Raw genomic sequence first — 27,346 nt, forward strand, 5'->3', positions numbered from 1 at the left:
CCCCGGGCCGGGCCCGCGGCCTCGGTGGCACCGGGCGGCCCCGGGGATGGAGCCGCCGGGCCCGGCCGACCCCAGGGCTGCACCGGGGGGGTCCCCGCCGGGCACCCGGCGCTTGGCGCTGGGCTCCGCTCCCGCCGCTGAGGCCGGGCCCCCGGGCAGCGCCCTGCCCCGCACGGCTCCGTGCCTGTGCTCAGGGCAGAGCGGCCTCGGCAGCCTCGCCCCCCCGAGAGCTTTCCCCTGAGCTCGCTGCCTCCCGCCTGGCTCTTAAGACCGCGTCTGGACGCGCCATCGCCACAAAAGGCAGAGAAGCCCGGACTTGGGGTCAGGACGGGGGAATTGGGGCTGTTCTGGGGCAGCTCTCAGACCCTCCGCCTGTTTGCGATGTTCTCTGGGAGCAGCCCTGCTGCTCGGCCAGGGGGGGAGGTGAGGCTCAAGCAGCCCCGCTCCGAGGCGGCTGAAGCTGCCGCGTGTGCCCCTGGTACGGGTCCTGCTGCGGGGCCCTTGCCCGCACCCATCCCGTGTGCTCCCCGTCCCCAACACAGGCGAGAGGCCGCAGGCTCCTGTGCGAGCCCAAGTTCGTGCTGCCATCAGCTCTCCCTCAGCCTTGCGAAGGGCCCTGCACTGTCCCAGAAGGTGGGAGGGAAGGGCTCTCTGCAGCACACTGCTCCTGACTCCACAGCAGTTGCCCCGCGCCACCCAGTGCGCGAGCTCCATGCCAGAAGCACAGTTCCAGTGACCTGGATCCGTGTCAGTGCCAGCTTCTGGTGCTCTGTTTAATGACTGTGATGACAACTGCCAGGCTGACGCTCTCCAAGCGGCTGCGCTTGCCTGGGGGAATGGCAAAACCCTTCTAAACGCTTCCTTTGCCCAGGACGTTCATTTCTGTCCTCAGAATTAGCAGGTGCGGTAACTCCCCCTTCAGCCAGCACCCCAAAAGTGGCACACAACCAGCCCACGGCACCAGGCTGCAGAGCCCTTGAACCTCCCAGCACCCAGGTTTACTGCTCTGCGGACGAGGACAGCAAAACGGAGGGCAAGAGGTGCTGGGTGAAGCCAGGGGCGATTTGGCTGCAGAACCAGGCAGAGCTGACCGTGCCCTCCTTGCCCTCCTCTGCCTTGTGAGCCGTGCTTCTTCTCAGGCGAGGTCTGCAGCTCTGAGACAAAGAAAATACTTCCACACTTCACATGTCAGCAAAGGAACATTTTGGCCTGAAGGTGTTGTAGGTGTAGAAGAGTTTACACGGGTTCAAAAAGCAGTTTTGGTGGGACAAAGCTGTATGAACACGGGCGAGGCCTGGCCCCTGCCCTGGGAGAGGGGACGCTGCGCCTCGCCGCGGGGTGCGTGGGACAGCCAGGGAGGGTGCTGCAGCCTGCCTTCAGGCTCTCTGCGCTTCTGGCAATAGTAGTTAGGAATTAAGCCTTAGAGGAGCACCAGTTGTCACGAATGCTAGATGGAGCTGTGCTACTCACAAAGAACCTCCTCATTTAGGCTTTCAGGCAAGCGTTTGGACTCGGGGAACCTGCAGCACCTGGGGACTGCTGGCACTGCCAGCCCCGAGTGGGGTGCAGGGAGGACAGAAGGGACCCCGAGGATGGGTGCAGCGTGGGTCCTCTCCCTGCACACCCCGACCAGGGCAGCAGCACCCGAGGCACAGCTCAAGGGAGGGCCAAGCGGGCAGAGTCCCCCCCCAGCACCGGGGCTCGCAGCCCCCCAGCCCCTGCCAGCCCCAGCCTCCCTGTGCCTCTGCTGGAAAGACACGCGGGGGGCGAGCTCCTGCCCCCTGATTTCCCTACCTGGTTGCCCCCATGGCGTGGCTGTGCAGGTAACGAACACAACTGCTTCCTGCAAAGGAGAACAGAGGCAATGCTGCAGGTCACAGAGGTGATGTGGAGAGGTGTGCAGGGATGCGGAGGCACCCAAACCCTCCAAGCCCCCACTCTGGTTTTACTCACAGCAGCATCGGGGGGCTGTGAGCATCCTCTGGGCTCCAGCGAGCAGGATCTGGCCCCAAACCTGTCTCTGAAGAAAGGAGGTGGCGACAAGGCTGGCAAGAAGCTCCGGCCATGCCAGCAAGGGCGCAGAGACCCGCTGGTGTCTGGGGGCAGTGGAGGGGGGCCCTGCCCCCCAGGACACCCGTGCACTTGCCTGTCCCCAACGCCCCGTGAAGTGAAAGCGGGACCAGGGCTGGTGGCAGCCTGCAGAGGGGCAGCGGGTGGCGGGGGGGGCTGCCCCCAGCACAACCCTGCCCCCTCCTCTTCCTCCCGCTCCGCTGGCAGCCCGGCCCCATCCATCTCGCAGCTGAAACCCAATTATGGCCCATCGCCCGCGGCGGCTGCGGCCTCGAGACGCCCGTTGCATTAGCTCCAGGAGCAGTGATGGGAGCCCTGCTGGAGCCCTGCTGGAGCCCTGCTGGAGCCCTGCCGGCCTCTGCTCTGCGGGGGGGGGGGCGCAGCCACCCCCCCACCTCCCCACTGCCCCCAGCTCTGGCCCTGCTTGGGGCAGCTCTGCTCCCAGCTGTGGTCAATCCGTCTGCCTGCCTGCCTTGGGACGCTGGAGGATGGATGGACAGCCACCTGCACTGTCGGGGGGCTTGGGCTGAAGAGGGGGGCTAGGGGTTGGGATGGGCACAGGACCCTCTGCCAATAGCAGCCAGATCCTGGCCTGCTGCTGGCTGGGAGCTCGAGGCGCATTTTGAGCCACCCCTGAGAACCTCTGTGTGCCTGGCTGAGCCCCGCCAGCCCCCAGGAGCTGCCCCAGGGGTGGCCAGGACCCCCCCCAGCCGTGGCCACCCAGCACCGGCAGGAGACAGCAGCAGCCTGGAGCCCGCTGATTTCTGAAGTTTAATTAACCCCGTCTCCCTCCTGCACAGCCTTCCCTTCCTCTGCTCAAATGCCACAAATGATCCTATGCAGATGCTAATCTGCAGAAGAAGGAAAAAAAAAAGATTCCACATTTAATTGCAGACCATAAAGACATTACAGGGTCATTAAAACACCATGAATATGGAAATGAAATCCACAGGCATCCATGCAGATAATGGCAGGGAGAAGGGAGCCGCAGGTGAAGATGGAAGGTGGCGAGGTCGGATCCATCTCAGGGCATCATTAACCCTGCTCCCACATCCGTGGTGTCACGGCCTCGCACCACGGCCCTGCGGATGCAAGGAGGGTGCCGGGACCCCCGGGCTGTGGGACCCCTGCCCCTGGCTGGCAGTGGCTGGGACAGTGAGAGCTCATTAACAGCTGGTGGGAGCTGCTGAGCAGGAAAAATTAACAGGGGCCTCGCTAATTGGAGCTGAGCCACTGGGAACCAGGGCTGTACAGGGTGTCCGGGTGCCTGGCAGGGCTCTGACAGTCCACAGGGACCAGGGGTGCCTTGGGCTGAGTGGTAGGGTCCCAATTTATGGGGCTGGAGCTGGGGGTTTCCAATGGCCGGGTGGGTTGGCAGAGCTTTGGGGCTGTTCACCAGGCCTGGGGCACTGCCTGTGCTGCCCTCGAGGCCCCTTCGGGCACCCCAAGGAAGGGCGCAGGGCTCCGGGCCCAGCCCTTTGCTGGGGGGCTGCTGCCAGCCTGGGTGCAGGCAGAGCAGGGAGCAGCGGGAGGACGAGGCAGGAGAAGCCGGGGTGCTCCGAAACCACCCTCGGTTTCTGCTGCCAGCATCCTGGCCCTGCCAGGCAGATGCAGCCCAATGGGAGGGAGCGGCAGGGAAGGCACTGGGACAGCTCTGTCCTCTCCGTCCCCTCCGTCCCCCAGCCCAGCAGGAGCAGCCAGAGCCCCACTGCTCTCCCAGGCCACAGCTCCTGCCTCTGGGAAGAGGGGGAGGAGGAGACGAGCAGATTAGAGCTCTCTCTGCATCGCCACGCGCTGAGCTGCAGAGCGAAATGTCAGCTCGCGCCCGACACAGCGCGGGGGGAGCGAGGAGCCCCCGGAGCCGCTCGCCCAGGCTGTGCCTCGCGAGGTGCTGGCAGCGGGACGGGCACCCACGGGCCCTGGGAGAGGAGGGGAGCAGGGAGAGTGTGGCCAGCCCTGGGGTGCTGCTGGCCCTGCCGCTCTCGTCCCAGCTGGCTCCATCCCAGCCCCAGCCCCAGAAACTTTCCTTCTCCGGTTCCCATGGAAACGAGGAATTTTCTTCTCCCCAAAGTTGAGCTGTCTGCTGGGGCTGTGGGGCCAGCAGTGGGCAGGGATGTGCAGTGGTGGGGCAGGCAGCGGGCAATGCCGGGACCCACCTGCCCCTGCTGAGCCCCCCAGCACCACCCTTTGGTGGAAGCTCTTGATTGGAGCCCAAGGAACCCCCCCCGCTGCCGGAGCCCCCATCCCACGGCCGCAGCCCCGTGCCGGGGGATCAAGCTCTGTGGCTGGGCAGGGGATGAGGAGCAGGCGCAGCTGAGTCCAGCGGCGGTCAGGGCCCTGTGAACTGTGCTCTGTGCAGCACCTGGATGATGGCATGGGTCCCACGTCTGTACTGAGGGGAGGGGACGGCCTCACTGCCCACTGGCCCCCAGGGAACGCCGCGGCTGTGTCCCGTGGGTGGAGGCACCGGGCCTGGGCCACTGGGCTCTCAGCGGCTCAACGCCAGGAGCTTTTTCAAGAAATAAATGTGGAGGAGACAGCTTTTGACAACAATGACTAAAACTCAGCTCTAGCAAAATTTAACTCCAAACAGGGGAATGTTCCAGGCGCTGCCGTTAGCTGTCGGCAAAAATAAACCTGCAGGTTAAACACAGCCTTTTCCTCCTGGGTGCACACGTGCGAGATGGAGAGGAGCTTCCTCCCAGGGAGGCGACAAAGCCCCCGAAATCCAGTGCAGAGCCAGGGCGTACAGCACAGGGCGCAGAGCGGCCCCCGCAGCCCTGTCCTCACGGCCGGGGAGCTGCCGGCCCCGCCCGGCCACCGCGTTACCGGCCCCGCGGCCCCGCGCACGGCGCCGGGGGGGGGGGGGGCAGCCTCCCGCAGCCGTCGCCCTCCCCGTGGGAGGTGCGAGATTTCACGCTTCGCTGCTTCGCCCCCGCGCCGCCGCCCGCCGCCCTCCCGCCCCCGGCCGGGGGTCCCCGGTACCGCAGCGCCCGGTGCCAGCCCCGGGGGGCGACGCCGGCGGAGCTGCTCCCCCTCCGCCTGCCCCCGCCCCGCACCCCGTGTCGGTGCGGCAGCGCAGCTCCTCCCGGCGTGGGGCTCAGCCCCCGACCCAACGGCCCCACGGCCCGGCCCTGCCCTGCCCCGCCGGGACGTGTCCCCAGGCCCGGGGACGGGGTCCCCTGAGCCCCTCGGCACCGAGGGCAGTAGCGGGGCTGGGGCTGCCTCGTCCTCCCCACCACTGGCGGCCGGCACACGCACGTTCCTCCTGCAGGAGCCAGGAGGGAGATGAGAGCATCGGGGTGGCAGCAGGGGATGGCTTGTCCCCTCCTGGGGACCCACTCCTCCGCCCACCATCCCTGGCGCGCCTCCAAGCCGCGCACCCCCTTCTCCTGGGCCCAGCGCCTTCCCTCTGCTGCCACTAGCGATGGGTTTTTAATTAGTGCTCCTCTGTATATTCAGATAGCAGAAGCCCAGAATGGAAATGTACAGGTGTCCCCTTGATCCGGTTTCCATGGTTGCTGCATCGAGGTGGGGGCTACAGCTTTTTTTTTATTATTTAATAATTTTATTAAAGTGGCTTCTATCCGTGGCAAAGCAGGGAAGGGGGAGAACGTGGGGGAATAAAAAATGCTAGATGAGAAGGCCACATTCCCGCGGCTGGGCTTATTTGCTGTCATTCTTTTTGTCTTATTAGCAAGCATCGGTTTCCAAGATGCTCGAAGTCAAAGAGCTCGGTAACGAGATCCCAGCCCTCCGCGGTGCGCAGCCGCAGCAGCTCCGTGCGAGCACCCGCGGGGCCGCGCTGCCCGTCCGAGGAGGCACCCGCAGCAGGGGGAGCCGAGCGGGACGGCACCAGGCACCGCTGGGGCCAGAGACGGCTCTGCCTGCCCATCCCCGGCCCTTAGCCCCAGCCCCAGCCCCTTCTCCACACCCCACCGTGTCCCCATCCCCGCTTCCCAGTCCCCATCCCCACCAGGTCCCCGTTCACCCCAGCCCCACGCTCACCCCCCCTGGGACGCCCTCACCGGCCACGGTGCTGCTGGCTCAGGGCAGCGGGCACCCCGGCGCTGGGTGCCAGGATGGCAGCCAACTCCAGAAATTTCCTCCTGTCATCCGCACCAAATTAGTCTTGGTTCCCTCTGATGAGCTCAGCCCAGTGTATAAACTGGCACATTTGTTAGAATTAGAAGATTTAGCCCCAATCCCTGTGCAAGCAGTCAAAATCCACTGTTTGGGGATGAGGGGGCAGCTTTTGTGCAACAGGGGTTAAAAATAACCCAGAGACAGCACGGGCCGCAGGATGAAGCGGCGGCTCGGCTTGCCAAACGCGTGGAAGAAATCCCCTCTCCTCCTCGTGCTGGCAGCATCCCGCGCTGTGGCAGGCAAACACACACGCGCCGATCCACAGACCTATTAGTCACCAGTAAATGTTCTTTTCTTTCCCAATTTGTTTCCCTTAAGCTCGATGTTTTCCTCTCCTGCTGCCCCGGCCTCGTTAGGTTGCAATTAAAACCAGGAATCAAAGCTGCACGGTGCAATTAGCACCACGCGCAGGACGCGGGATGCCACGGGAAGGCAGGCGGCCGCTGTTCGTGCTCGGAGCTCCCCGTCCTCCTGCGCGGCTCCGGGGCTCGCGAGGGCCGGAGCTCGGCCCGGGGGCACGGCACACGCGGGACGAGCAGCGGCCGGCGCCGTCCGCCAAGGTCGCTCCCTTGCTCGGAGCCCCACCAGCCCCGCGCCTGGGAGCTGCGCTCTGGTACATCCACTCCTGAAACGAGATTAATTCTCCCAGCTGCAGGGATCGTTAAACACACGGAGCAGCTCGGGAGGGAAGGGAACAGACTGGCGGCTCAGAGCCTCTGCAGCGGATTCAATCTCCTTCCTGGAGGCCGATCCTGCCGAGCCCCCGGGCTTGTGCTGCATCTCCCAGGGACGGGGCAGCGGCCAGGCAGGACCCGGAGCCGCCACCGCCCTGGCTCCCGTCCCCGGCCCACCTCGGGGTGCAGGGGATGGACCCGTGCCTCCGGCGCCCCGCTCCCTGGCGGGCGAGCGCAGCGCCAGGCGCCGTGCCCGGCTCCGGCACAAAGGCTCGGCGGCACCGCCCGGCCGGGGGCATTGTCGGTGCCCCGCGAGGTGCGGCGGCGGCCGCGAGCCAGCGGCAGGGGCAGAGCTGGCACGGAGGGGCCCGATCCCGCATCGCCCCCAGGCCGAGCCGCGGAGCTGCCGCCCGGGACGGGTCCGGCACAGCGGCCGTGCCTGCACAGGGCGCAAAGCGGCCGAGCTTCACCCGCGGGCTGGGGAGGGGGCAGGGACCCAGAGCCGTCAGAGACCCCGCGCCCCCGGAGCTGCCCCCACCCCTCCTCCCTGCTGACAGGGGCACAGCCCACGCGGACGCAGCCCCGTCGTTTGAAACGGCGAGTAACAAGTGAGCACAGGCAGCAGAGGTAGCGAAGCATATGGCAGGTGCTGGAGTTTATTCCTGTCGGTGAGTGTCAGCAGCGACAGACGGCCGGGGGCGGCGCAGCGAGAGCTGTTGGTAGCGCCCGTGCCACTCAGCCCCGTGGCCGCCGCAGCTGTGGTGACGATGGGGACCCTGATGGCCCTGCCACATGCTGCCGGGGGCGTCCCGCGTGCCACAGGAGCGCTGAGCGGCGACGCTCCCGGGGTGCCCAGCATCTGCACCAGCCTCTGCACCGAGCAGGGCGAGCGGCCGCTCCTCACCCCCGCTGCCACCCCCCGGTCCCGGCGGGTGCAGGGAGGGCCCCGGTGGCACCGAGGTAGCCGGGCCCGAGCGAGCAGCCTGGCGGGTGGGCCTGATCCCACCACCCAATGCCCCTGTGGCTGCAGGAAGGCAGCCAGCGGCAGTGGGAAGAAAACAGAGTGCTCCAAAACCACGCGGACAGCAGCGTGGGGCAGGATCCCCCCGAGCTGTACCCCGGGATGGGGCCAGGCCAGAGGGGCTGCAGCACAGGGCGCTCCCGGGGCTTGCAGCGGTGCCTGGTGGGGTGGGCGCTGAGCTGGTCCCCACGGGGTCAGGACAGGGCAGGACCAGAGCAGCCTCTCCCACCGCAACTGCCAAAAGGCCGGCGATGCTCGGTGGGAGGGCAGGCAGGATGTGAACAGCTTCCTCCTGCCCCTAGAGCCTAAGCCTCCGTCTGCTCAGACACGGAGCGAGCAGCAGCGTGAGCAGGGCTGGGAAAGGGAGCGGGGCTGAGGCGCCGGCAAGCAGAGCCAGGAAATCCAGAATCCAGGCTGACACTTCGTCTTTAACTCCTACTGTTGTGACAAACAGCGGCGCAGGCAGCTCTGTTTAAGGACACTCCGCCAGCATCAACTTCGCGTTTCTTGGCTCCTCACTGGTGTCTGGGCGCTGTGCTTCCACAGGGTGGCCAGAGCCCCACTGCGCCCCTCGGAGGAGCCCAGCAGCGCTCGGTGCCTCACCCGCAGGCTGTTCCTGCCACAGCTAGCATCTCAGCACTCCCCTGCATCGCTACTGAGCCTCAGTTTCCCCTTTGGGACTTGGGGACCCAGGCGGGGTAAGAAGCGAGGCAGGAGCAGCCCTGCCTCCCAGCGGTGGGGCTGGAAAGGCTGAGCCTGTTCCCCCCGCCAGCATCGTCCACAGCCCATCCCAGGCAGCCCAGGGACAGCCCCAGCACACGCTTGGCCAAGCACCATCTTTCCCCTGGCACAGGTGAAATAAATACTCGCTGAGCAGCACATCACCTGCTGCTCCACTCCGCCCTGCTCCTGGTCCTGCTAATTGCAGCGTTCTCACTTCACACTGATGGGCTTGATAAGATTAGTGATTACAGAAATCTCATACGGCAATTGGATTGAATTGGGAGCTGTGTGAAGGAAATTGGACTGAGCTGCAAATAGGAATTAATTATAACCTGGCAGCGGTGAGAGTCGAGGGTTCGCGTATATCTGTCTGTGTATTTACACGTTGCCTGGTGCCACCTCTGGTTTTGTCCTGGCTGCGAGGGGTGCGATGGGGCGATGCGGCCCCACCTCCGCCCCACAGGCTCACGGCCGGGACAAGCTCAGCAGCCCCCGGGCCGCCACGAGCGTGCAGGGGGTGGGCGTGGGGGGGCTGCCCGCTCGCCCCCCGCTGCAGCCGGCCGTGGCCGCGGCACCTCCCGGGGCGAGCGCTGCCCGCGGCTCCCGGCCCTCCCCGCTCCGCCGCCTGGCAGCGGGCGCCGTTCTCTCTGCATCGCCATGGCAATGCCAGGCGAGCTCCGCGCGGCGCGGCCACCGCGGTCCCTGGGCACTGCCCGCGCCGCTGGAGGCGGCCCCGCTCCCGGCTCCCGGCCGCAGGCAGGGCCCCGGCGGCCACGGGGCGGCCGCTGCCCCGCGAGGAGCCCGCGGCAGGAGATGCGTCCCCCTGCCCGAAATGTGGGGGGCGGGTGGGGGGAGAGCCAAGCTCTGACTGCCCCCCCCGCGCCAGCTCGACCCCTGCCAGCACCCCCGCAGCACCAGGAGCCCTCCCAGCTCCGGCTCCCCCCCCAGCACCAGCCCCCCCCCAGCACCCCACGCCGGAGCTGTAATGCTGGCAGAGGCTGCGGGCACCGCGCAGAGATCAGCCAGCGGCCCCAAATTGCTGTATCGATCGGTGCCTGTCTGCACTGATATTAAAGTGTTTGCCAGCAGCTGCTGGCGTTTAACAAATCCTCCCGTCTGCTTTGTTTATGCCATTTTTTTCCCTCCCACCTGGGCCTACTTGATGCTTTGGACATGCTGCAAACATTTCACAGGTAGCCTTTAAAACTCCAGCAGGCAGCTGGAAAAGAGGAGGTCACTGGAGACAGAGAGGAGAGGTCGGGAGAAATCCCTCGCACTGCAGAGCAGCCACGGCGCTTTCCTTTCCCCCTCGCCTCCCGAGGGACGCGTTCTCCCTGAGCACAGCCCCTGGGGCTTCGCCTGTCCCGCAGCTCCGCGTGTCCAGGCCCCGGGTCCGAGCCCCGTGCTCGTGTTCATCCCAGGCCCCCCCAGCCCACGTAGCCGGGGCGGCACCTCCTGCCCGCTCCCCGCCTTCCTGGGGCAGGATCCGTGCCCTGGCCCCAGGTGCTTGTTGTGCTGCCAGCCTCAAAGCGCGAGAGCAAAGATCACCCGGAACAGCAAAATCACCCGGGCGTGAGCCGGTGGCACCGGCAGCGCCGCCAGCCCCGGGGACCCCCCAGCGGCTGCTGCTCCCGTGCTGCTCCCTCGCAGCGCCGCGGGGCCGAACGGAGCCGCCCGGTGTCCGCGTCCCCGGGGCCTGAGGAGCGCGGTCTGCCTCGGGCAGGCGTGGGACCCCGCGGGCAGCTCCCTCCGGCTTCGTGTCTGGCCCGGAGCGGCTGCGAGGCCGTGCGGGACCCGGTTCACCTCCGCTCCCCCCCCCGGTAGCAGCGGGAGCCTCGCCCCCCGCCCCCCGCCCCCCGAGGACGGATGCTCGCAATAAGGCGAGGAGCGAGCGTGCCGCAGGGAGCCCGATGCTCGCCTGCAGCCGGGGCGTGCTCGGGGGGGGCTGCGCCGTGCCCCGCGCCCGCGGCCCCCCCGGGACGGTGCCGGTCCCGCAGCGGCAGCACGGAGCCGAGGAGCGACCCCGGTGGGGCCGGGGCAGCCCCGCGGCCCCCGCAGAGGGACCGGGCGGCCGAGGGGTTGCCAAGCAACGGGAAGAAGCTTTGGGGTTTGGTTTTCTTTCTTTTTTTTTTTTTTCTTTTTTTGTGTGTGTGGTGTGGTTTTTTTGGACCAAATGGTAAATCAGCAGCTGCATCAGAGCAGGGTGGGGGCTGTGGAGCTGCCCGGTGGCACTCGGGGCTCCCCCAGCCCTGACAGCACCCAGACACCTGCAGGAGAAAAGCGATCGGTGGGGCTCGGCTCAGCCTTGCCCCAGCCAAGGGCCCAGAGCATCGGCCCCAGCACCCCCCTGCACCCCCCCTCGGCCCCCGGCAGCCTCCAGCACAGAGCCCAGTGCCCGACCCCAGCTCGGGGCCAGTCCCGACTGCTGGAAGCTGCGTTTGTCTCCCCCACAACTCGGTTACTAATTCAGAGCTACATCTTCCCCCACACGACGTCCCCCTGAGCCCTTCTGACTGTTTGCTCTACATGTTGAATACTTTCCAGGGATTTCTGGTGTTTTGAGGCTGACCCATCCACATCTAGCTCAGCCTAACTTAATCAGCCGCCTTTTATTGCTGACTGCTGTAGCTTTTACACCTCTAGAAAAAGAACTACTTAAATTTCCTGGCACCTGCCATGCTCTCGCCGTGCTGCTTTCTCTGCTCTGTGGGGGCCGGAGGAGAGAGGGCGGATCTGTGTAGTGCTCCTATTCTTTATTTCTACTAAAAATGACAAATTATTAGAGTGGTGGAAATTAGAAAAATGGCATTTAGGTAACAGACAAACCTCCCTCTTTTCTTTCATGGCCTCTGGTTAAAAGCAGATTTAGAGATGGAAGGCAGGGGAAAAAATAAGCTGGAAAGTCTGTTGGACGCACACGGCTGGGCGGGGGGCTCCCCGAGGGGCAGATCCAGCGCAGGGGCTGGGGGCTGAGCTGTGAAGGACTCAGAGCAGGGCTGCGGAGCTGCGAACCCAGCACGGGGGCTTCCCCCTCGGTGCTGCTGTGGGGCTGGTGCCAGGACAGCCCCATCGGAACAGCGCTGTGTGCCCAGCCCAGGCTGACGGGCTCGGGGAGAGGAGCGGCTGCCCCCGTGATACTGCCATTGGCACCCCTATGGCACGGGTGGGGACAAGAGCTGGAGCTCCCCATCACCACATCCTCCCCGGAGGACTGCTCCCGCTGCTGCCTGGGGATGTTGGGGGGTCCCCAAAGCACCTGCAGCTCCGCAGGACAGAGCTGGTGGGGAGAGGCAGCATCATGAGGAGAGGTCACTGCTGCATGGCTGGGGCTCTGCAGGGGCCCTGCCCTGCTTCCCCACCGCTCCCCATCACGGGGGACCTGGCACAGGCCCGAGGTGGTGCTGGTGGCTCGGCCCTGGAACTGCCCAGCAGCTGCGACCATGGAAAGCAAGGGAACACCAAGAGCTGGGGTACCACCCGCATCTGGTTTAGAAATGCCTTTATTGCACTAGAAAGGGGAAGTCATCTGTAAACAAACATTCCATTCAGGTATTAATATATTTTTTTCACTCCAAAAAATGCGTCATTAAATCCAGCCACAGAAATATCAAAGCAGGAACATTAGAAAAGAGCTACAGGGAGGAAGGACCCCGCCATGCCATGCTCCTGGCCCCACATCCACCCACCCGGCACAGCACGGCACAGCCCGGGGCTCAGCACCACGCTCTGGCAAGGCAGCCCCGGGACAGGCAGGGGGGATGGCACCAGCTGCTGGGCCCTTGGGTCTTCCCCTGGGGCCAGCCCCAAGCCAAGGAGCAGTCCTGGGCCCTGCTCTCAGCCTCCCCCCCTCCCCAGAGCCAAAGGCACCCAGCACAGCTCTGCCGAGGGGTGGCCGTGGCACCTCCAGCCCTTCGTGGGCACTGAAACGTTCGCACCGGTCCTGTCCCCGGCCCCTGGGTGCCCCCAGATGTGCCTCATGGTGCCCTGGGGTCCCCACCAGCCCTGGTGCAGGAGGTTCCCCCCCCAGGTCCCATCCCAGCCCTCACAGCCCCCTGCTCGCCCCCCGGCTGGGCCCAGGCCCCGCAGGGCAGGAGGGAGGGCGGGGGCGGGCGCCCCTTGGTCGGGGCTGGGGCAGGAAGCAGCAGGTGGGAAATCCCCTGCGACAGGGCTGCGCCTGCTCCTCACGTCCTGCACGGTTTGTTTTCATCCACAAGCTCGAAAAACAGCCACGGTCACCCCAAATCCCCCCGACATGCAAACATCACGCTATCAGAACCATGCCTCGCGTACCTGGAACATATTTACAGACAGAAGTAAAACGCGCTGGGAAAGATCAGCCTCAGATATAAATAGCCAACACTGAAATCTGCCATCTGCTGCAAAGGACAAGGAAGGAACATCAACCGCCACCAACAGAGGTTAACACAGAGGGACACGTGTGTGCGTGTGTCCACGCGTGCTGGGACGGGGCAGAGGAGCGCTGCTATTTCTGCTCCCTTCCACGAAAACATGCAGGAACCCAATGCGATAGGCAACACCACACCAACAACAACGAGGTGGCTGTTCTACCCACCCGCAGACACCCCAGCCTGCATTTCCCCCTCCCGGTGTCCCTGGCCGGGTGGGACAGGACGGGGTGGGGGCAGCGATGGGGGCGCCCACTCCCCCGGGGAGAGCTGCAGGGCCAGCACAGACCCTTTTGGGGTCCAGGTCCCCCTAGGGCTACATCTCCCCCTCCCAGGGGGTGCAGACACTCACAAGCCCCCAAGCACCCGCAGGTGGGTGGGCAGCAAAGGGGAAGGGAGCTCATGCCTCCGCCTGCTGCCCTTCCCCAGTGCCACCCAGGTGCATGGCCACCAGTGCTCAGCAACTGCTGGGACACCCACCCGGTACCCGTGCCCACCCGTGCGCCCGGGCAGGGGGTGCTGGGCCCCCACCTGGCAGCGCCAGCCCCTGGCAGCCCCTGCCTGGGTTTGGGCAGACCCAAATGCCCCTAAAGCTCCTGGAGCTGTCACCCATGGGGGGGGGTCAGCAGCGGACGGCATCGCTCAAGGCAGGAAGGCATCCCCAGAGGCTGCGGGTGTTGGGCAGAGACAACCTGCGTGCCCTGCGCAGGCCCAGGAAGGGTCCAGGAAAGGCTCAGAAAGACCACGGGTCCCAGCCAGTCCCCGGGCTGCCTCCCAGGACCCCCAGGCTGGGTCTTGGGTCACCGCTGCAGTATTTTCCCTGCAGTCTCCAAGACTACGAACTTGACTTTTAAATTAAAGTCGAGATCCACGCCATCGCCTCGCTCCGGGAGCTGAGGCTTTGAGGGAAGCAGCAATAAGTACGCTACGGGGATCTACCCACCTCCGAGCTGCGTGCCGGCCAGCTGGAGACCGCAGAACCCAGGGAGGGAAGAGCCCAGCAGGGGACATCCATCCTTCCCGATGGGGACAGGGCCTGCGGCTCCCGCTGGGCACCAGGAGCCGCAGCCCCGGGAGTGGAGCTGGGAGGGGACGGAGGGGAGAGGCTGCGGCTGCCGTGGGGGGGCTGACGCTGGCAGCACCCCACGGTGGGACCACTCCCAGGGACCCGGCCCTCCGTACCCGAGACCCGCCACGGCCCCGGCCCTCCTCTGGGGGGGCCCCTCTGAACCCTCCGCCAGAGGGGCCAGGGCTGGCCCCAGCCCTCCCGCGCCCCAGCCCCACGGGTGAGCTCCCTCCGGGGCTGCCTACAGGCCGGCCAGGAGGGTGGTGAGCGGGAGCTCCTTCTCCCCCAGCAGCGTGTCCCGCTTCAGGCTGCTGCCCTTGTTGACCACCTTCAGCTTCAGGGACAGCTTCCTGACGTGGCCAGGGCCCAGCCCGTCGAAGAAGAAGTCCTCGTTGAAGCTGGGGTTGCGGCTGTTCTTGACGATGGTGCTGCGCTGCTTCTGCAGCTTCCCGGGGTTGAGGCACAGCGAGACGCAGCAGTTGATGCTGCGCACGTCGACCAGGGCATCGTAGAGGTCCTCGGCAGAGATGAGCCGCACGCGGAGACGGGCGTTGGAGGGGTCGTAGTCGGCGGCCAGGCGCAGGCTGCCACCCCGGCTGAGGCGCAGGCTGTGCTCGCGGTTTCGGCCCTGCGGCAGGTCCAGGGCTGCCGGCGGCTGCCCCCCCGCCGGGGCGCTCCTGGCGCGGCGCTGGGCGCTGGGGCTGGTGTCGGCCGAGCTGTCGTCGGTGGACAGCGAGCTGTTGCGGGCCACCGAGTGCTTCAGCTTGATGACCTTGGACTGGCTCTCCTGGCTGAAGATCTTCAGCAGGGAGACGGAGCGGGAGAGCAGTGGGGAGCCGAAGGGCGAGGACTCGGCCGAGGAGCACGTGTCGCTCTCGCCGCCGCTGAAGTAGCGGCCAGGGTGCATGAGGGCTGCCCCCAGGTCGGCGGGCGCCCGGGACCCGCTCTCACCATTGAGCTTGGCCCTGCGCTGGGCACTGGGGGAGGTGGCCGGCGAGGGGCAGAGGCTGCTGTGCTCGCTGTGGAAGAGCGATTCTTTACGCCGCGTGTGGGGGCTCTCCACCAGCGTGGCGAAGCCGTAGGAGGTCTGCGCCTTGGGCACGTAGGGCAGCGACATGGCCGTCTGCGCCTGCGGGTCCGCGTTGGTGCCGAAGCCCCCCTCAGCCGTCCAGTCCTCGGCGCTCTCGATCTGGATGATGTGCCGGCCGGTTGCCTTCGGCCGGGGCCGGCTGGGCGGCCGGGGGCTGCGCGGGGGCTTGCGCCCCGCCAGGTCCTGCTCTGAGGTGGAGGGACCCACGGCTGGCGGCGCAGGGGGCTCGGAGCCCTCGGCCTCAGCGGGCGCCGCGCTCAGCTTGGGCGGGATGAAGAAGTCGGGGATCTTGTCGGGGGTGAGGACGTTGCTGTAGCGGGAACCCCGCGGGGACTCCTCGGGCCCCGCGCCCCGGGAGCCGCCGTTCTCCGCCACGCCGCGCAGCCGCTCCAGGAGCCACATCTCGCCGCCGGCTGCGGGGCTGGAAGAGACCCGATGGGAAGCGCCGTTACCGGGGGCCGGGCAGCGGCACGCCGGGAGCCGCCAGCCCGGCGCGCGACGGGGACGAAGCTGGGGAAGGATCCGGCCGCACCGGGGGCACCGGGACCCGCCGGTCCCAGGGGAGGGACGGGGACGAGAGAGACGGGGGGGAACCGCGCCGACACCGCGACCGGCACCCGGCAGCCCGGGGGTGGGGACGGGGGTGGGGAGGGAGCCGCCGCGCCGCGCCGACGGGCACCGGGACGCACCGGGACCCGCCGGACCCCGCAGCGCACGGCGGAGCCGACGGGACGGGACGGGACGGGACGGGACGGGACGGGACGGGACGGGACGGGACGGGACGGGACGGGACGGGGACACCCGCCCCACCGGGAAGTTGCCGATCACCGTTACCGGAGCCACCGCACCTGGACCGGAGCCGCCGCCGCCGCCGCAGCCTGCCGGGCGCGGACGCGCTTTTATAGGGCCGGGGCGGCCCCGCGCTCCCCGCCGCGCCGCCGCCGTATTCCTCCGAGCGCGGCGCCCCCGCTTTTCCTCGCGCCGCGCCGGGCCCCCCCCCCCCCCCCCCCGAGCTGCTGCGCGGGGCCGCGGCGGGCAGGGGTCAGCCCGCAGGGGGCGGGCGGCGGGGCCGACCCCCGTCGGCCGCCCCGGGCACGGTCCCCGCTCCGACCCCCGGCAGCCTCCAGACCGGGGAGCGGGACCCCCGGCAGCCCGACCCCCGGGACCCTCCCACCGTGTGCCCGCGGGGACGCCGGGACCGGGCCGGGACCCCCGAGCCGGCAGCAGCCCCGCTATGCCCCCGGTCCCCCCTGCCCTGGGCCAAGCCAGGAGCCCCCCGAGGATGGAGCCCCCGGGTATCGCGGCGCGCTCCCCCCCCACCCCCCCGAGCTCTCGAGCTCATCAAAGCGCCGAACAAAGCCAACAGCACTCCAAGGAGCTCAGAGCTCAAGGACCCGCTGAGAGCATCAAGTGGTTTAATGCCGTGGAGGGAGGCTCGGGGGGGGGGCAGCGCCGCAAGGCACACATTTGGCTGACACCTGGCAGGGGGGCGCGGGGCAGGACACGGCCCGGTGGTGCTGGGAGCACCGGGGGCGAAACGTCAGGGGGTCCTGGGAGCATCGCTGCGGGCCCAGAGCAGCCGAGCGGGCAGGCGACCTTCAGGCCAGGGCACCCCGTGGGTTTATAGCCCTGGGGACGGTGGTGCTCCAGGCAGGATGGGGACAGCGTTTGTTCCTCCTGGGTGCCTGCCCCGTGGTGCTGCCAGGCTGCGGGGAAGGCTCCGTTCTCCTCGCGACCAGCCCACGACAGCAAAGGGCTTGATGTAATCACCAGAAACGAAGGCCCGGCTCGGTGATCTCACTCAGCGCAGGTTGCTGCAGCCAAGCACTGTGCGAGAGGTGGGAGGTCTCGGCTCCCTCCGCATCCTGCCTCTGAGCTGATGAAAAGAGAAGGATGCGCCGAGCCCAGCAAGGGCCGGCAGCCTGCTCTGGCTGCGCCTGGGAGAGGCGGGGAGGGAGAAGGTGCCCCGGGGCTGGGAGAGCAGCCGTCCCCTCCCTGGCTGCTTGCTGCTTTCTGCGCTGCCCGGTGTCTCTGCTGGGCTCTCCCCCACGTGAGGCCTCTCCCAGCACCCTGGGGTGCTCCCTGCAGGGCAGGCACCACGGCTTCAGAGATCCTCGGGGCATCGCCCTGCTTGGTGGGGAGCAGTGGCGCTGGCAAAGCAGTGGCCTTCACCTAAGGGGAGCTTGGCACAAATCTGGGAGAAGCCACAGGGACGTGGCAAGCAGGGTGTGGGGGGGCAGGAGTGGGGCTGGGCGGGGGCTTCTCACTGAGGAGGGGGGATGGCAGCGTTATGGCTGGACCAGGGGTTGGCACTGCACGGCATCCAGTCCGGGGTCTGGGTGGGGAGCAGAGGGTGAAGAAAGAGAGGGAGAGGATGAGGAAGCTCAAGGAAAAGGGAGGTGGTGAACAAAGGCTGGTGTTTACCTTTCCTCCACCCATGTGCAACAGGAGGTAAATAAGGTGCAGAAATGGTTGAGTTCCCCAGAGATAACAAAGAGCGCTGGAGCTGGGCCAGCCCTGCCCACACACTTGGCCTGGGGCCAGCGGTCCCTGGGGTGTGGAGGGGGAGCAGGGAGCTGAGCTGCTGCACTGAGCCCACCTGGTCCTGGTGCACGGCCGGGGCAAGAGCAGGGCGGCAGCGATGGGCAAAGCCCCGGAGAGCTCGAGTGCCCCGGGTCTCAGCGCGGGGGCAGCGGGAGTGCCCCGTGCACACAGCAGGAGCTGGCACTGGGGCACGTGGCGGGGGCGTGGGGTGTGCCCAGGCACCCGTGCTGGCAGCCAGCCCTGCTCCGATGGGGCTCGGGACTAGCGCTCGCCTCCAGCGCCGCGTTGCCACAGTCACTGCGCGCAGAGGGAGGTGCCAGACCACAGCCAGAAGTGGGCAGAGAACAAATGCTGGCAGGCCAGGAGAAAACAATTCTCCAGCGCCTCCAAAGCAAGCTCTGGACCAGCGGGCAGCACTGCGCAGAGCAAGGCTGGGTGGGGGCCCTCTCCCCTCCTGCCTCCTCCGTGGGGCTGGGACCACGCAGCTCCCTGTGGCTGCAGGGGGGGGGGAACCACGAGGCCCCATCTGGGACTCCAGAGCTGCCTTCCCCGAGCAGCGTGATGGGGGCCGTGGGGATGGGCGAGGGTTAGTGAGGCGGGCGGGGGTCCCTCGGGCTGGGCTGGAGGGCGCTGGAGGGGAGCAGCATCCAGCAAGGCCTGGGCACGGTGCAGTGGGGGAGGGATGCCCGGCTGGGGACAGACAGGGCTGGGGACAGACAGGGCTGGGGACAGACAGGGCTGGGGATGCGCCTGGCAGAGCTGACAGTGTGCTACCATCTGCTGGAGGCTGGGAAGCAGAGCCCCGTGTCCCCCCCCCAGCCGCGGGGAGCCCCCAGGGACAGCAGCATGGCCCCGGCCCCCCCAGCCCAGCCCAGCAGTGGGGCTGCTCCGGGGGTGCAGAGCGCACAGAAAGAAATCCAATTTCAGCTGCGGCCCTCCCGGGAACTGGTGCTCCAATTGCATTATTCATGTCCATACGTAACTCAATAAAGGCCTCATATTTAATTGTTTTTTGTTTCAAGAGCGCTGCCGCTGCGTGGCTCCCAGCCCACCTCCCCACACCGCAGGGTCCTGCCTCTGTGCCGGGCCTGGGGGGCTCAGGGGGTCCGTGCAGTGATCGGCCTGGACAACCTCAATCCAGGTGGGTAAATACCCCCAAAACCACTGTGCCAGCCCTGCCGGTGCCTCCTCGCAGCCTCTCTGGCAGCCGAAGGGCCGGGTGCGGAGCGGCGGCAGCTGGTGCGCGGCGCAGGCTTGTTCCTCGCAGCAGAGAAGCGAGCAGGGGCTCTCGCTGCCTTTTCCTGCCTCTGCTATTGAGGGAACAGTGCAATTATCTTTGCAGACGCATTACTACATGACAAAAAATAGCAGCCGAGATGGAAGCGCTGCGTCCCTGTAGATATTTGACTATCAATGGAAAATTACACATTCATTACCAGGCTTTATTTAGGCACTGACTTTATTCATTGACTCACCCAGCTCCCCGCCGGCCCCTCAGCCGGAGGACGTCCCCTGAGGGGTGACCCCACTCCCCTGGGGCTGCCAGCTCCAGCTCTGGGCACAGTGAGCGGGGGGTGACCGGTGGGGCCCCGTGGATGTCAGTGCTGGAGCCAGCCCGGAGCCTGGCCTGGAGCCCGCTGCGGCCCCGCCGTGCCCGGGGTTTGCAGCCAGAGGCCCACTGGGGCCGGGGCTCCGTGGCCGTGGGGGACCCGACCCCCCATCAGCCCTGCTCTGCCCCTGGCTCCGAAAGCCTTGCATGCCTCCCGCAGCCCCTGGGCTCCAGCAGGGCTCCTGGTGCCTTTGCCAATCCCAGCCAAAAGCCTTTTTTATCTCCCAGCTCAGCCCCGCAGGACCCAGCCCCCCGCAGCCCAGCCCTGGAAGCACACCCCAGGGCTCGGAGGCGACGCGTGCCCACGGGCAGCTGCAGGGTGCGGCCACCGAGGTGCGACCGGCCGGGAGCTGGCGGTGATGGAGAAGCTGCCCTGGCACCCGCTCTGTGCCTGGGGGCAGCACGAACAGCCGGGGCCTTGCTCATTTCCAGGTTTAATTAGAAACGTATCCCAAACAACAAACCCCAGAGACGCCCGAGGAGGGACCGTGAATGCCATAAAAACCTGCCAAAGCTGCACCTGGGGGGTCCCAGGGCTGGGGACGCCTCTTCCCCCACCACCCCAGCATCACAGGCTCAGCTTTGCCCCACACTCGGTCCTGCGCCCCCCCCGGGGGCTGAGCAGGGCTGCAGGGGCTCCTCGGGTGCTGCGGCACAGCCACTCCTGGTGAGAAGGCGACTGGAAGCACGAGACCCACAGGAAAATCCAGAAGCACCGGCTCCAGGAGGTGCTTGTGCCCAGCCCCACCGGGCAGAGCCCAACAGGGACACAGTCCTGACAGGTGGGGGGGCCCCCAATGTCCTGGCAGAGAGCGGGGACCGAGGCAGGACTTGGGTCCTGAGCAGCAGCGCTGGCGAGAGGCACGGCTCTCTGCGCGGGGGCCGCTGCCCCAGCAGCCCCCTGCACACCTGCACACACTCACACACACGCTCACACACACGCTCACACACACGTGCACACGCATGCTCACACACGTGCACACAAGCACACGCACACACACTCAGCCTGCTCGCCCCATCGCACCACAGGAGCCCAGGGATGAGGCTCCCAGCAGCAGCCACCCCTCTTTTCTCCACGTCCCTTGTGCCAGGACGTCTCCAGCTGCGGGGTGCTGGGCTGGGGGTGTCAGGGGTGGGGGGCACATGGGCACTGCCTGGCCCAGGACTGGGGCAGCCCCATGGGCAGAACCTGACAGCTTCACCCCAGCACGTCCCTGCGCTGTCCCCAGCCGCTGAGCACAATCAATGTCCGGGTGTGCGCGGGGCAGGGGGCCCCGTGTGGGTGACGGAGGGGAGGCAGCGGGGATGGGGGGACAAGGGACGGACAGCGGGGCCCTTGGAGGTGGGCACCACGAGGCCCCTGAAGACAGGCACAAGCAGAGGGGGGGTGCAGAAGGGGCCTCCCTCGGCTTTGCCCCGGGCTGGAGCGAGTCTGGTGCCAGGGGGGCGGGCCGGGGGCTCACGTACCCCCCAGCATCACTGCTTCCTGCGGACAACCTGGCGGAGGTGCAGCTCGCTCTCTGCGGCCACGATGGGCTGCTCGTTCTGCCGGTGGTGGCTGATGAGGTGGCTGATGCTCTCAAAGAGCACGTCCTTGGTCCTGACCTGGGGCCGGGGGCAGAGCAGCCCTGAAGCCCCAGGCAGCTGCCCCCCGCCCCATCGCCCCCGTCCCGGCCCCCCTGCCCTTACCACGCCCTCGGGATCCACCAGCAGCAGGTGCTTGGGCTGCCCGCAGTGCATGCCCGTCAGCACGTACTGCCCCGGGTTGGTGATGCTGTCCCGCACCAGGAAATCCCCGTCCATCTGCAGGAGCTTCTCAGCGTCCCGCCGGCTCATCTTCCCGTGGTACCACGGCTCCCGCCTCAGCTGCTCCTCCGTGGGGGCGATGGGAGCTTTCCGCGTGGGGGGGCTCGGCCACTGGTCCTCAACTGGGGGGCTGCCGCCTCCCCCTGCCATGCACTCGTGGAGCTTCAGGGCATCTTCAAAAGGCCCTGCGGGAGCCAGGACGGGGCCGTCGGGGCCGTCACCGCTCTGGGACACGATGCCAGGCCTCAGCACGGCCCCCGGCCCCAGCCCGGCAGCTTACTCATATCGAAGAGGTCCTTTTTGGGACTCTCCTCCGGTGCTCCGCAGGCGGCATCCGGCTCCCGCGTGTCCAGGCTCTGCGTGTTCACGTACATGTGCTCCTCGTAGTCCCGCGGCCCCAGGGGGTGCCCGTCCGCCTGCAGGTACCCGTCGCAGGGCTGGCCTGCGGGGACCGGGCATCACCGCCGGGTGGAGCAGGGTCCCCCCCGCAGCCCCCATGGGACCCCGCCTGCCCCGACACCCCCAGCACCCTCCTGCGGCCGCAGCCCCCCACGGCAGTACCCACCCTGGCTCTCCAGGTCCCAGGGTGGTCCCAGCTGGCTGCTCTGCTCTCTCCTGGGTGCTAAACCGCCCTGGGGAGAGAAGACAGCGAGGGCATCGGGGGGGCAGCCCCGGCCCCTCACTGCAGGGCCGGCAGCGGCCCCAAAGCTCACCTGGCTGGCGGGGCTGGAGCTGGGGGGCTGGACGCGGACGTGGCCCAGGAGCGTGCCGTGCCGGAGCCGGGAGTCGACGAGCCCCCCCGGGGGTGGCTCCTTGCCCGGGATGCTGTTATAGTAGTCGTGCTCGCCCATCTCATCGTCCTCCCCCCACGCCGACTCCTCCATCCCCAGCACCCTGCACAGGACGTGGTGGGAGCAGAGGTGGCTTGGGGACACCCTGCCCAGCCCGGCCCCAATCCTGGCAAGGACAGGGACGCCCGGATCGGCCCCGGCGCCCAGGCCAGCCACAACCCTACCTGTCCGGGGGCACCACCACCTTGGGGGGGCTGTGCAGGTACTGCTTGAAGCGCAGCTCGAAGGCCTGTCCCACCGTGTTGATGACGCTCTGCGCCAGCCCGTCGCAGCACTCCAGGATGTGGCAAGCTGCGGGCAGACGGACGGACGGACGGACAGATCGAGGCTTCCCCCGTGTCCCCAGCAGCCCCTCGGATAGCCCCAAGCTGCCCCTCGCCCCCCACTGAGGGACACCGCCCCCAGCCCAGCTCATCCCTCCGCCGTGCCCCGGGGCCAGCGTCACCTCTCTGGTTGATGGGGTCCTTGGCGACGTAGGCAACGTAGTCCGTGGTGTCCTGGGGGCACAGAGGGTGCTCAGGGCCCGCACCCCCCCATCGCATGGCGAGGGGGGCCAGGGCTTCCGGGGGGGCTCAGCCCCAGGGACCGTGTTGTCCCCCCGTTGTGGCTCAGGGCAGCCCCACGGCCCCGCTCCCCAAGCGGGGAGCCAAGGAGGGGCTGTGGCAAGAGCCTCACCGTGTCCCCGCCGGAGGCGAAGGAGATGGACTGCATGTGGTGGTTGGCGATGATCTGTGGGCACGGCCACCGTGGGGTTACTGGGGGGGCTGCCAGCCCCCGCCTGGCAGCGGGAGCTGAGGCTGGAGGCAGGGGGCTGGGATGGGGCCGGGGGCCGCGTTCTGTGCCCGGCTCTCACCTGGCGCGTGGTGGGGATCATGAGGTTCAGGCCATCAACGGAGATGTTGACGGCAATGCTCATGCCTGCGAAGCGGAGGTTGCTCTTGCCCAGGATGGAGAAGAGGGCTTTGTTGGGAGCCTGACGGGGGAGAGGAGGGTGGGGGCGATGCAGCCCCCCAGGACCAGGCTTCCTGGGGTGGAGGAGGCAGAGGGGGTGCCCGAGAGACCCCAGGCTCTGCGCTGCCATCAGAGCCAGCAGCCCTGGCCCTGGGGGAGCAGAGAAGGACGGGCCCGGGAGGAGACTCACCTTCTTCTTCCAGATGCCCTTCACGCCCGGCACTGCCTCGTACAGTCTGTTGATGGCTTCCCTGCAAGCCCCGAGCCCCACAGCATTATCGCTGCAGACCCCAGCCCCTTCCCAGCTGCCTCCCCTCCCCACAGCTCTGGGGGCCACCAGTCCCAGGCGCCTGCAGCATCCCCCAGCCTCCCCTGGTGTCATGGGGCCGCGGTTCGTCCTCCCAGCTGGGGCCACCTCCCTTCTCCTCTTTCCTCCCATCGATCTGCGGCAGAGCCCTTTGCCGCATCGCTGCCCCTGGCCCAGCGTGAGGCGTGCGGGGCCCCCCCAGCCTCGGCCCCGTCCCCCCGCCTCCACAGGGCCTGGGTGGGGGCGGCGGCGGGGCCCCACCTGGTGACCTGTGTCCGGGTGTTGAAGTCGAGGGACCTCATGGAGCGCAGCACCTCGATGCACCCCATGTACTGCAGGGAGGGAGGGAACGGAGGTCAGAGCAGACTGCGGCTGCCGTCACCAGCCCCGCGCAGGCGAGGGAGAGGAGAGCAGAGGAGCTGGGTGCCAGGGACAAGGCCCCCGTCGGCACCAGCTCCAGGGCTCTCATGCACAGCACCATTTTGCTCCCCACCCCAACATGTCCAGCTGCCCCGCTGCGTGCCCAGACCCTGCGCTGAGACCCAGCAAACTCATCCGGGTGCCAGGGCTCCAACCGCCCGGACAGGGGCTGGTGGCGGCCGTGTCCCAGGGCTGTGTCCCCTGGCCTGGCAAGTCCCCAGCCCGACCCGGCCCCGTGCCATCCTTCGCAAGCCAAGACAGACAACGCGGGCAGCGTGATGGGGCTGCTACGTGATGGCAAAAGGGGCCGCAGGCCGTGTGGGTGCGTCCGCTGCCAGCCCCGGCATCCCTCCGTGGGAGTCAGGGCACCCCCACAATGCTGGCCCCAGCACCCCACCGCCTGCCCCCTGTGGCTTTGTACAGGAGGGGGTGGCTGCCAGGGTCCCACCCCGTGCCCGCAGCCTCTGGACAAGGCAGAGGATTGCCGGCTCTGCCCTCAGCCCAGCCTTGAGCAGTGAGCCTGGTCCAGAGCCAGGCTTGCAGCTGCAGCCAAGGCTGCCAGCGGCCTCTGGGCCCCCCGAGCGTTTCCAGGGCCCTGAGCTGAGGATGGAGGCTGGAGGGAGGCCGGGCATCGGGATCCTGCCGGGCATCGGGGTCCCGCTGGGCATTGGGGTCCCACCGGGCATTGCCCAGCTCGCAGGATGCCAGCCACAGGGGAGCAGCACCGCGGGGCTCCAGGGGGTCCCCCGGGACGGGCATCGCGGGACGCGTGCCCTGGGTGCCCGGGGGCGAGGGGGGGGCTCCCGGGAGCCCCCGGGGCGCAGCGGGGCCGGCGGCACTTACCCTGACGATGTAGGAGACGCCGGGCCCCAGCACCCGCTCGTCGGGGTGCAGCCAGCCCTGCGCCGGTTTGCTGATGAAGCTGCCCTTGCGGTTCCAGTCCTCGCCGCCCGGCCGGGCCCCCTCCGCCCGCGCCGCCTTCCTGGCGGCCCCGGCCCCGGCGCGGAGCCGGCTGAGCCCCGGCAGCGAGCAGGGCGCCGAGCAGCCGGGCTCGCAGGCGCCCAGCACCGCCGCCAGGCTGGACGGGGCCCCCCCGGGCTCCGCGGCGCCCCCCGGCCGGGCCGGCGAGGAGAGCTCCTTGCTGGAGCCCGAGGGGCTGCGGCTGAGGAAGCCGCCGGGGCCGGGGAACTTCCACTGGGGCATCCTGGGCAGCAGCATGCAGAACGTGGTGCCGGCCTCCGGCTCCTCGCCCGCCGCCGGGCACGGCTGCGCCAGCCCCGGGGCGGGAGCCGGCACCGGCACCGGCACCGGGGCCGGCATGGGGGCGGCCCTCAGCGGCTCGTCGCGGAACCGGTCATACTTGGGCTCGGGGAGCATCCCCTGCCCCGCTCCGCCCGGCGCTCCGCCGCCGCCGCCGCCGCCGCCGCCCGGGGCGAGCGCCCCGCTCCGCTCCGCGCCGCCGCCGCCCGCCCCCCGCCCGCTCCCCCGGGGCCGCCGAGCGCTGATGTCATGGAGCGAGCGCTCCGCCGCCCGCCCCCGGCCCCCCCGAGCATCCCCGAGCATCCCCGCCTCCCGCCCGCCCCTGCGGCCCCCGCCCGCCCCGCTCCGGCCCCCCCCGCATCCCCCCCTCTCCCCCGCGCCCCACTGCGGTGGGACCCCCAAAAGGGGCAGGGGTCGTCCCCGCGCCCGCTCCCGCTTGGGGCCGGCCGGGCTCTTCCCTGCACAGCCCAGGGCACCTGCGCCAGCCGCCAGAGCCCCAGGCACGGCTTTGTGCTGGGGGGGCTCCCCGTGTGCCCCCCGCACGCAGCCCCACCAGGACGGAGCCGCTCGCGCTCTGCCCCGCTCCGACCCCGCTGGCTGCAGCCCCCCGGGCTCGCCGGGCAGCCACCACCGCCACCACCGGGTCCCGGGCTCACCGCGGGGCGAGCCGGGCAGGGAGGGGTGCACGGCTCACGCGTGGCAATCGGCTCGAGCGGCGAGCAGGAGGCTTCTGGAAAGGACCAGCAGCCCCCGGCCGACGCCTTCAGCTGCAACAGGGACATTTTGTCCACTTTTCTACATCTTCATCATCAGGAAGCGTTTGCGGGGCGCCTGGGGCTGCCTGGGGGGTGGGGGGCTGCGGGAGGCTGTGCTGCACAATGGGGCTGGCCTATTTCTGCGCCTCGCAGCCCAGTGGTCTTATTCACTCTGATTTTGTCTGCCTCCAAAGCCAGGTCTGGCTCCCGCTTGTTTATATCTGTCTGGAGGGCTCAGGCAGTAAAAAGCACAATCATTTTCTTGCTTCTCTGCCAGCATCTGCAGCAAGCAGGGAAAGAGAGAGAGAAAAAAAAAATCTTAAAGGGACTTTCTGACCTCAAAACAATCAAGTAACATTCCCCTCCTCCAGCCTCAGGGCTGCTGCTTTTTTCCAGGGATTCAAAGGACTCAGACCTCTTGTCGAGCCTGGCATCAGCCCACGACATCCACCCACAGCACAGGCAGAGGGACACGAGCCCCGTCTACACGAGGCAGTGGGGCACCGCGCCACGCCGGGGGCTCTCGGCATGACTCTCATACATCGGGGACCGAGCCCAGAGCCGCCTCTTCGCTTTGAGAGCACCCTTGGCTGCTGTTTTCTCTCCTCTGCCTTTCCATTTGCATGGCTGGAAAGTTCCTTTGCTGTGGATGCCGCCCGCCTGCTCCAGCCTAGGGCATGGGGCCGTGGGGGTCCTCAGCCCCCACCTGCAGCTGCTTGGCTGCCTCTGTGCCCCGGGGGCTTCGCCTGCGTGCAGCCCACCCCAGCCCACCCCAGCCAAGCCATAATGCCCAGCTCTGCCCCCCCAGCCCCGTGTTCCCACTGAGCCTCTCGAGGGTTTGCTCCGACCCGCTCTGCCTGTGCGGGATGCTCTGCGGTAAAGGGGCCCGGCGGCCGCCCTGCCCTCAGCCCTGCACAAACACAACCCGAGCCTCCCCCGGGGCCTGCAGTGCCCTGGGCAACGCGCGGCCGCCTTTGTCTTGCCTTCTCCTTGCTGTCTCCTGCTCCCTGGCAGGTGACGGGGTGAAAGCCAGTAATTGCTCTAAGTGCAATCAATAAATCAAGGTAATAGAATTACATTTGCTGTTGCCATATTAGGAACCACTTCTCTTCTCTCAGCCTCTCTCCGCCCTCCTTGTTTTTGTTTTTAAACTGCTGCACAGCGCTGCAACAAGCTGGGCTCCTGCGTGCTCCTGGGGTGGCTGCAGCCCGGACCCAGCAGGGCTCGGTCCCCACAGGGCTCGGTCCCCACGGGTCCCCACACACGCTCCTGGCACACGCGAGGGCCCGTGAAGGTCACCAGCATTTTACCGCATGCCCCGTGCAGAGTGCTGTGGGGACGGGGGGAGCACGGGGGGAGCACGGGGGGAGCACAGGGGGCACGCCAGCCTGGCGCTGCAGCAGTGGAGGAACAATCACCCCGCAGAGCTGCGGCTGGGCCCTGGGGTTCGGAGCTGCCGCACCGCAGCCAGCACAGCCCCATGCAGCCAGCACAGCCCCCACAGCCCCCACACAGCTGCAGCCCACGGGGGCTCAGGCTGCTCCCCTCTCCTGGACAGGTCCCCGGTGGCCAGGGGATCATTTTCATCTCGTTTCCAGCTGGTCTCAGGCTCTGGGGAGTTAGCTTCACATCAAGGGCTTTCCCTCA

General features: G+C 67.8%; 2 protein-coding genes across 4 annotated transcripts; both read right to left on the minus strand.

The window, feature by feature from the left end:
• Positions 1–12,116: 12,116 nt before the first annotated feature.
• On the minus strand, positions 12,117–16,123 carry C2CD4C (C2 calcium dependent domain containing 4C). Of its 2 annotated transcripts, none has more exons than XM_027472308.3 (2): positions 16,045–16,123; positions 12,117–15,617 (listed from the first exon to the last, which is right to left on the minus strand). In XM_027472308.3, the coding sequence occupies exon 2, from the start codon at positions 15,596–15,598 to the stop codon at positions 14,348–14,350; it is 1,251 nt and encodes a 416-aa protein (XP_027328109.3). In that variant the 5' UTR covers positions 15,599–15,617; positions 16,045–16,123; the 3' UTR covers positions 12,117–14,347. The 2 variants fall into 2 exon arrangements, with proteins under 2 accessions (XP_027328109.3, XP_071885358.1); XM_072029257.1 differs by having other exon boundaries at positions 16,031–16,063.
• A 3,643-nt stretch (positions 16,124–19,766) lies between these two features.
• On the minus strand, positions 19,767–25,262 carry SHC2 (SHC adaptor protein 2). 2 transcript variants are annotated; one of them, XM_072029196.1, is made up of 13 exons: positions 25,097–25,195; positions 24,528–25,064; positions 23,526–23,596; positions 23,148–23,208; positions 22,860–22,979; positions 22,682–22,735; positions 22,452–22,503; positions 22,171–22,297; positions 21,869–22,049; positions 21,721–21,787; positions 21,436–21,597; positions 21,039–21,340; positions 19,767–20,954 (listed from the first exon to the last, which is right to left on the minus strand). In XM_072029196.1, the coding sequence occupies exons 1-13, from the start codon at positions 25,193–25,195 to the stop codon at positions 20,826–20,828; spliced, it is 1,962 nt and encodes a 653-aa protein (XP_071885297.1). In that variant the 3' UTR covers positions 19,767–20,825. The 2 variants fall into 2 exon arrangements, with proteins under 2 accessions (XP_071885297.1, XP_038025169.2); XM_038169241.2 differs by having other exon boundaries at positions 24,528–25,262.
• Between the last annotated feature and the right edge of the window lie 2,084 nt (positions 25,263–27,346).

Source organism: Anas platyrhynchos, chromosome 29 (genome assembly GCF_047663525.1).
Source record: "Anas platyrhynchos isolate ZD024472 breed Pekin duck chromosome 29, IASCAAS_PekinDuck_T2T, whole genome shotgun sequence".
Taxonomy (NCBI): domain Eukaryota; kingdom Metazoa; phylum Chordata; class Aves; order Anseriformes; family Anatidae; genus Anas; species Anas platyrhynchos.

Excerpts from the sequence above, each read along its gene's own strand:
- C2CD4C (XM_027472308.3), bottom strand. The coding sequence starts at position 15,598 with ATGTGGCTCCTGGAGCGGCTGCGCGGCGTGGCGGAGAACGGCGGCTCC.
- SHC2 (XM_038169241.2), bottom strand. The coding sequence starts at position 25,247 with ATGCTCGGGGATGCTCGGGGGGGCCGGGGGCGGGCGGCGGAGCGCTCG. Across the intron at positions 22,736-22,859 it reads TGATCCCCACCACGCGCCAG|ATCATCGCCAACCACCACAT; the intron begins GTGAGAGCCGGG and ends CCGTGCCCACAG. Across the intron at positions 20,955-21,038 it reads TGGTGGATCCCGAGGGCGTG|GTCAGGACCAAGGACGTGCT; the intron begins GTAAGGGCAGGG and ends CCCCGGCCCCAG.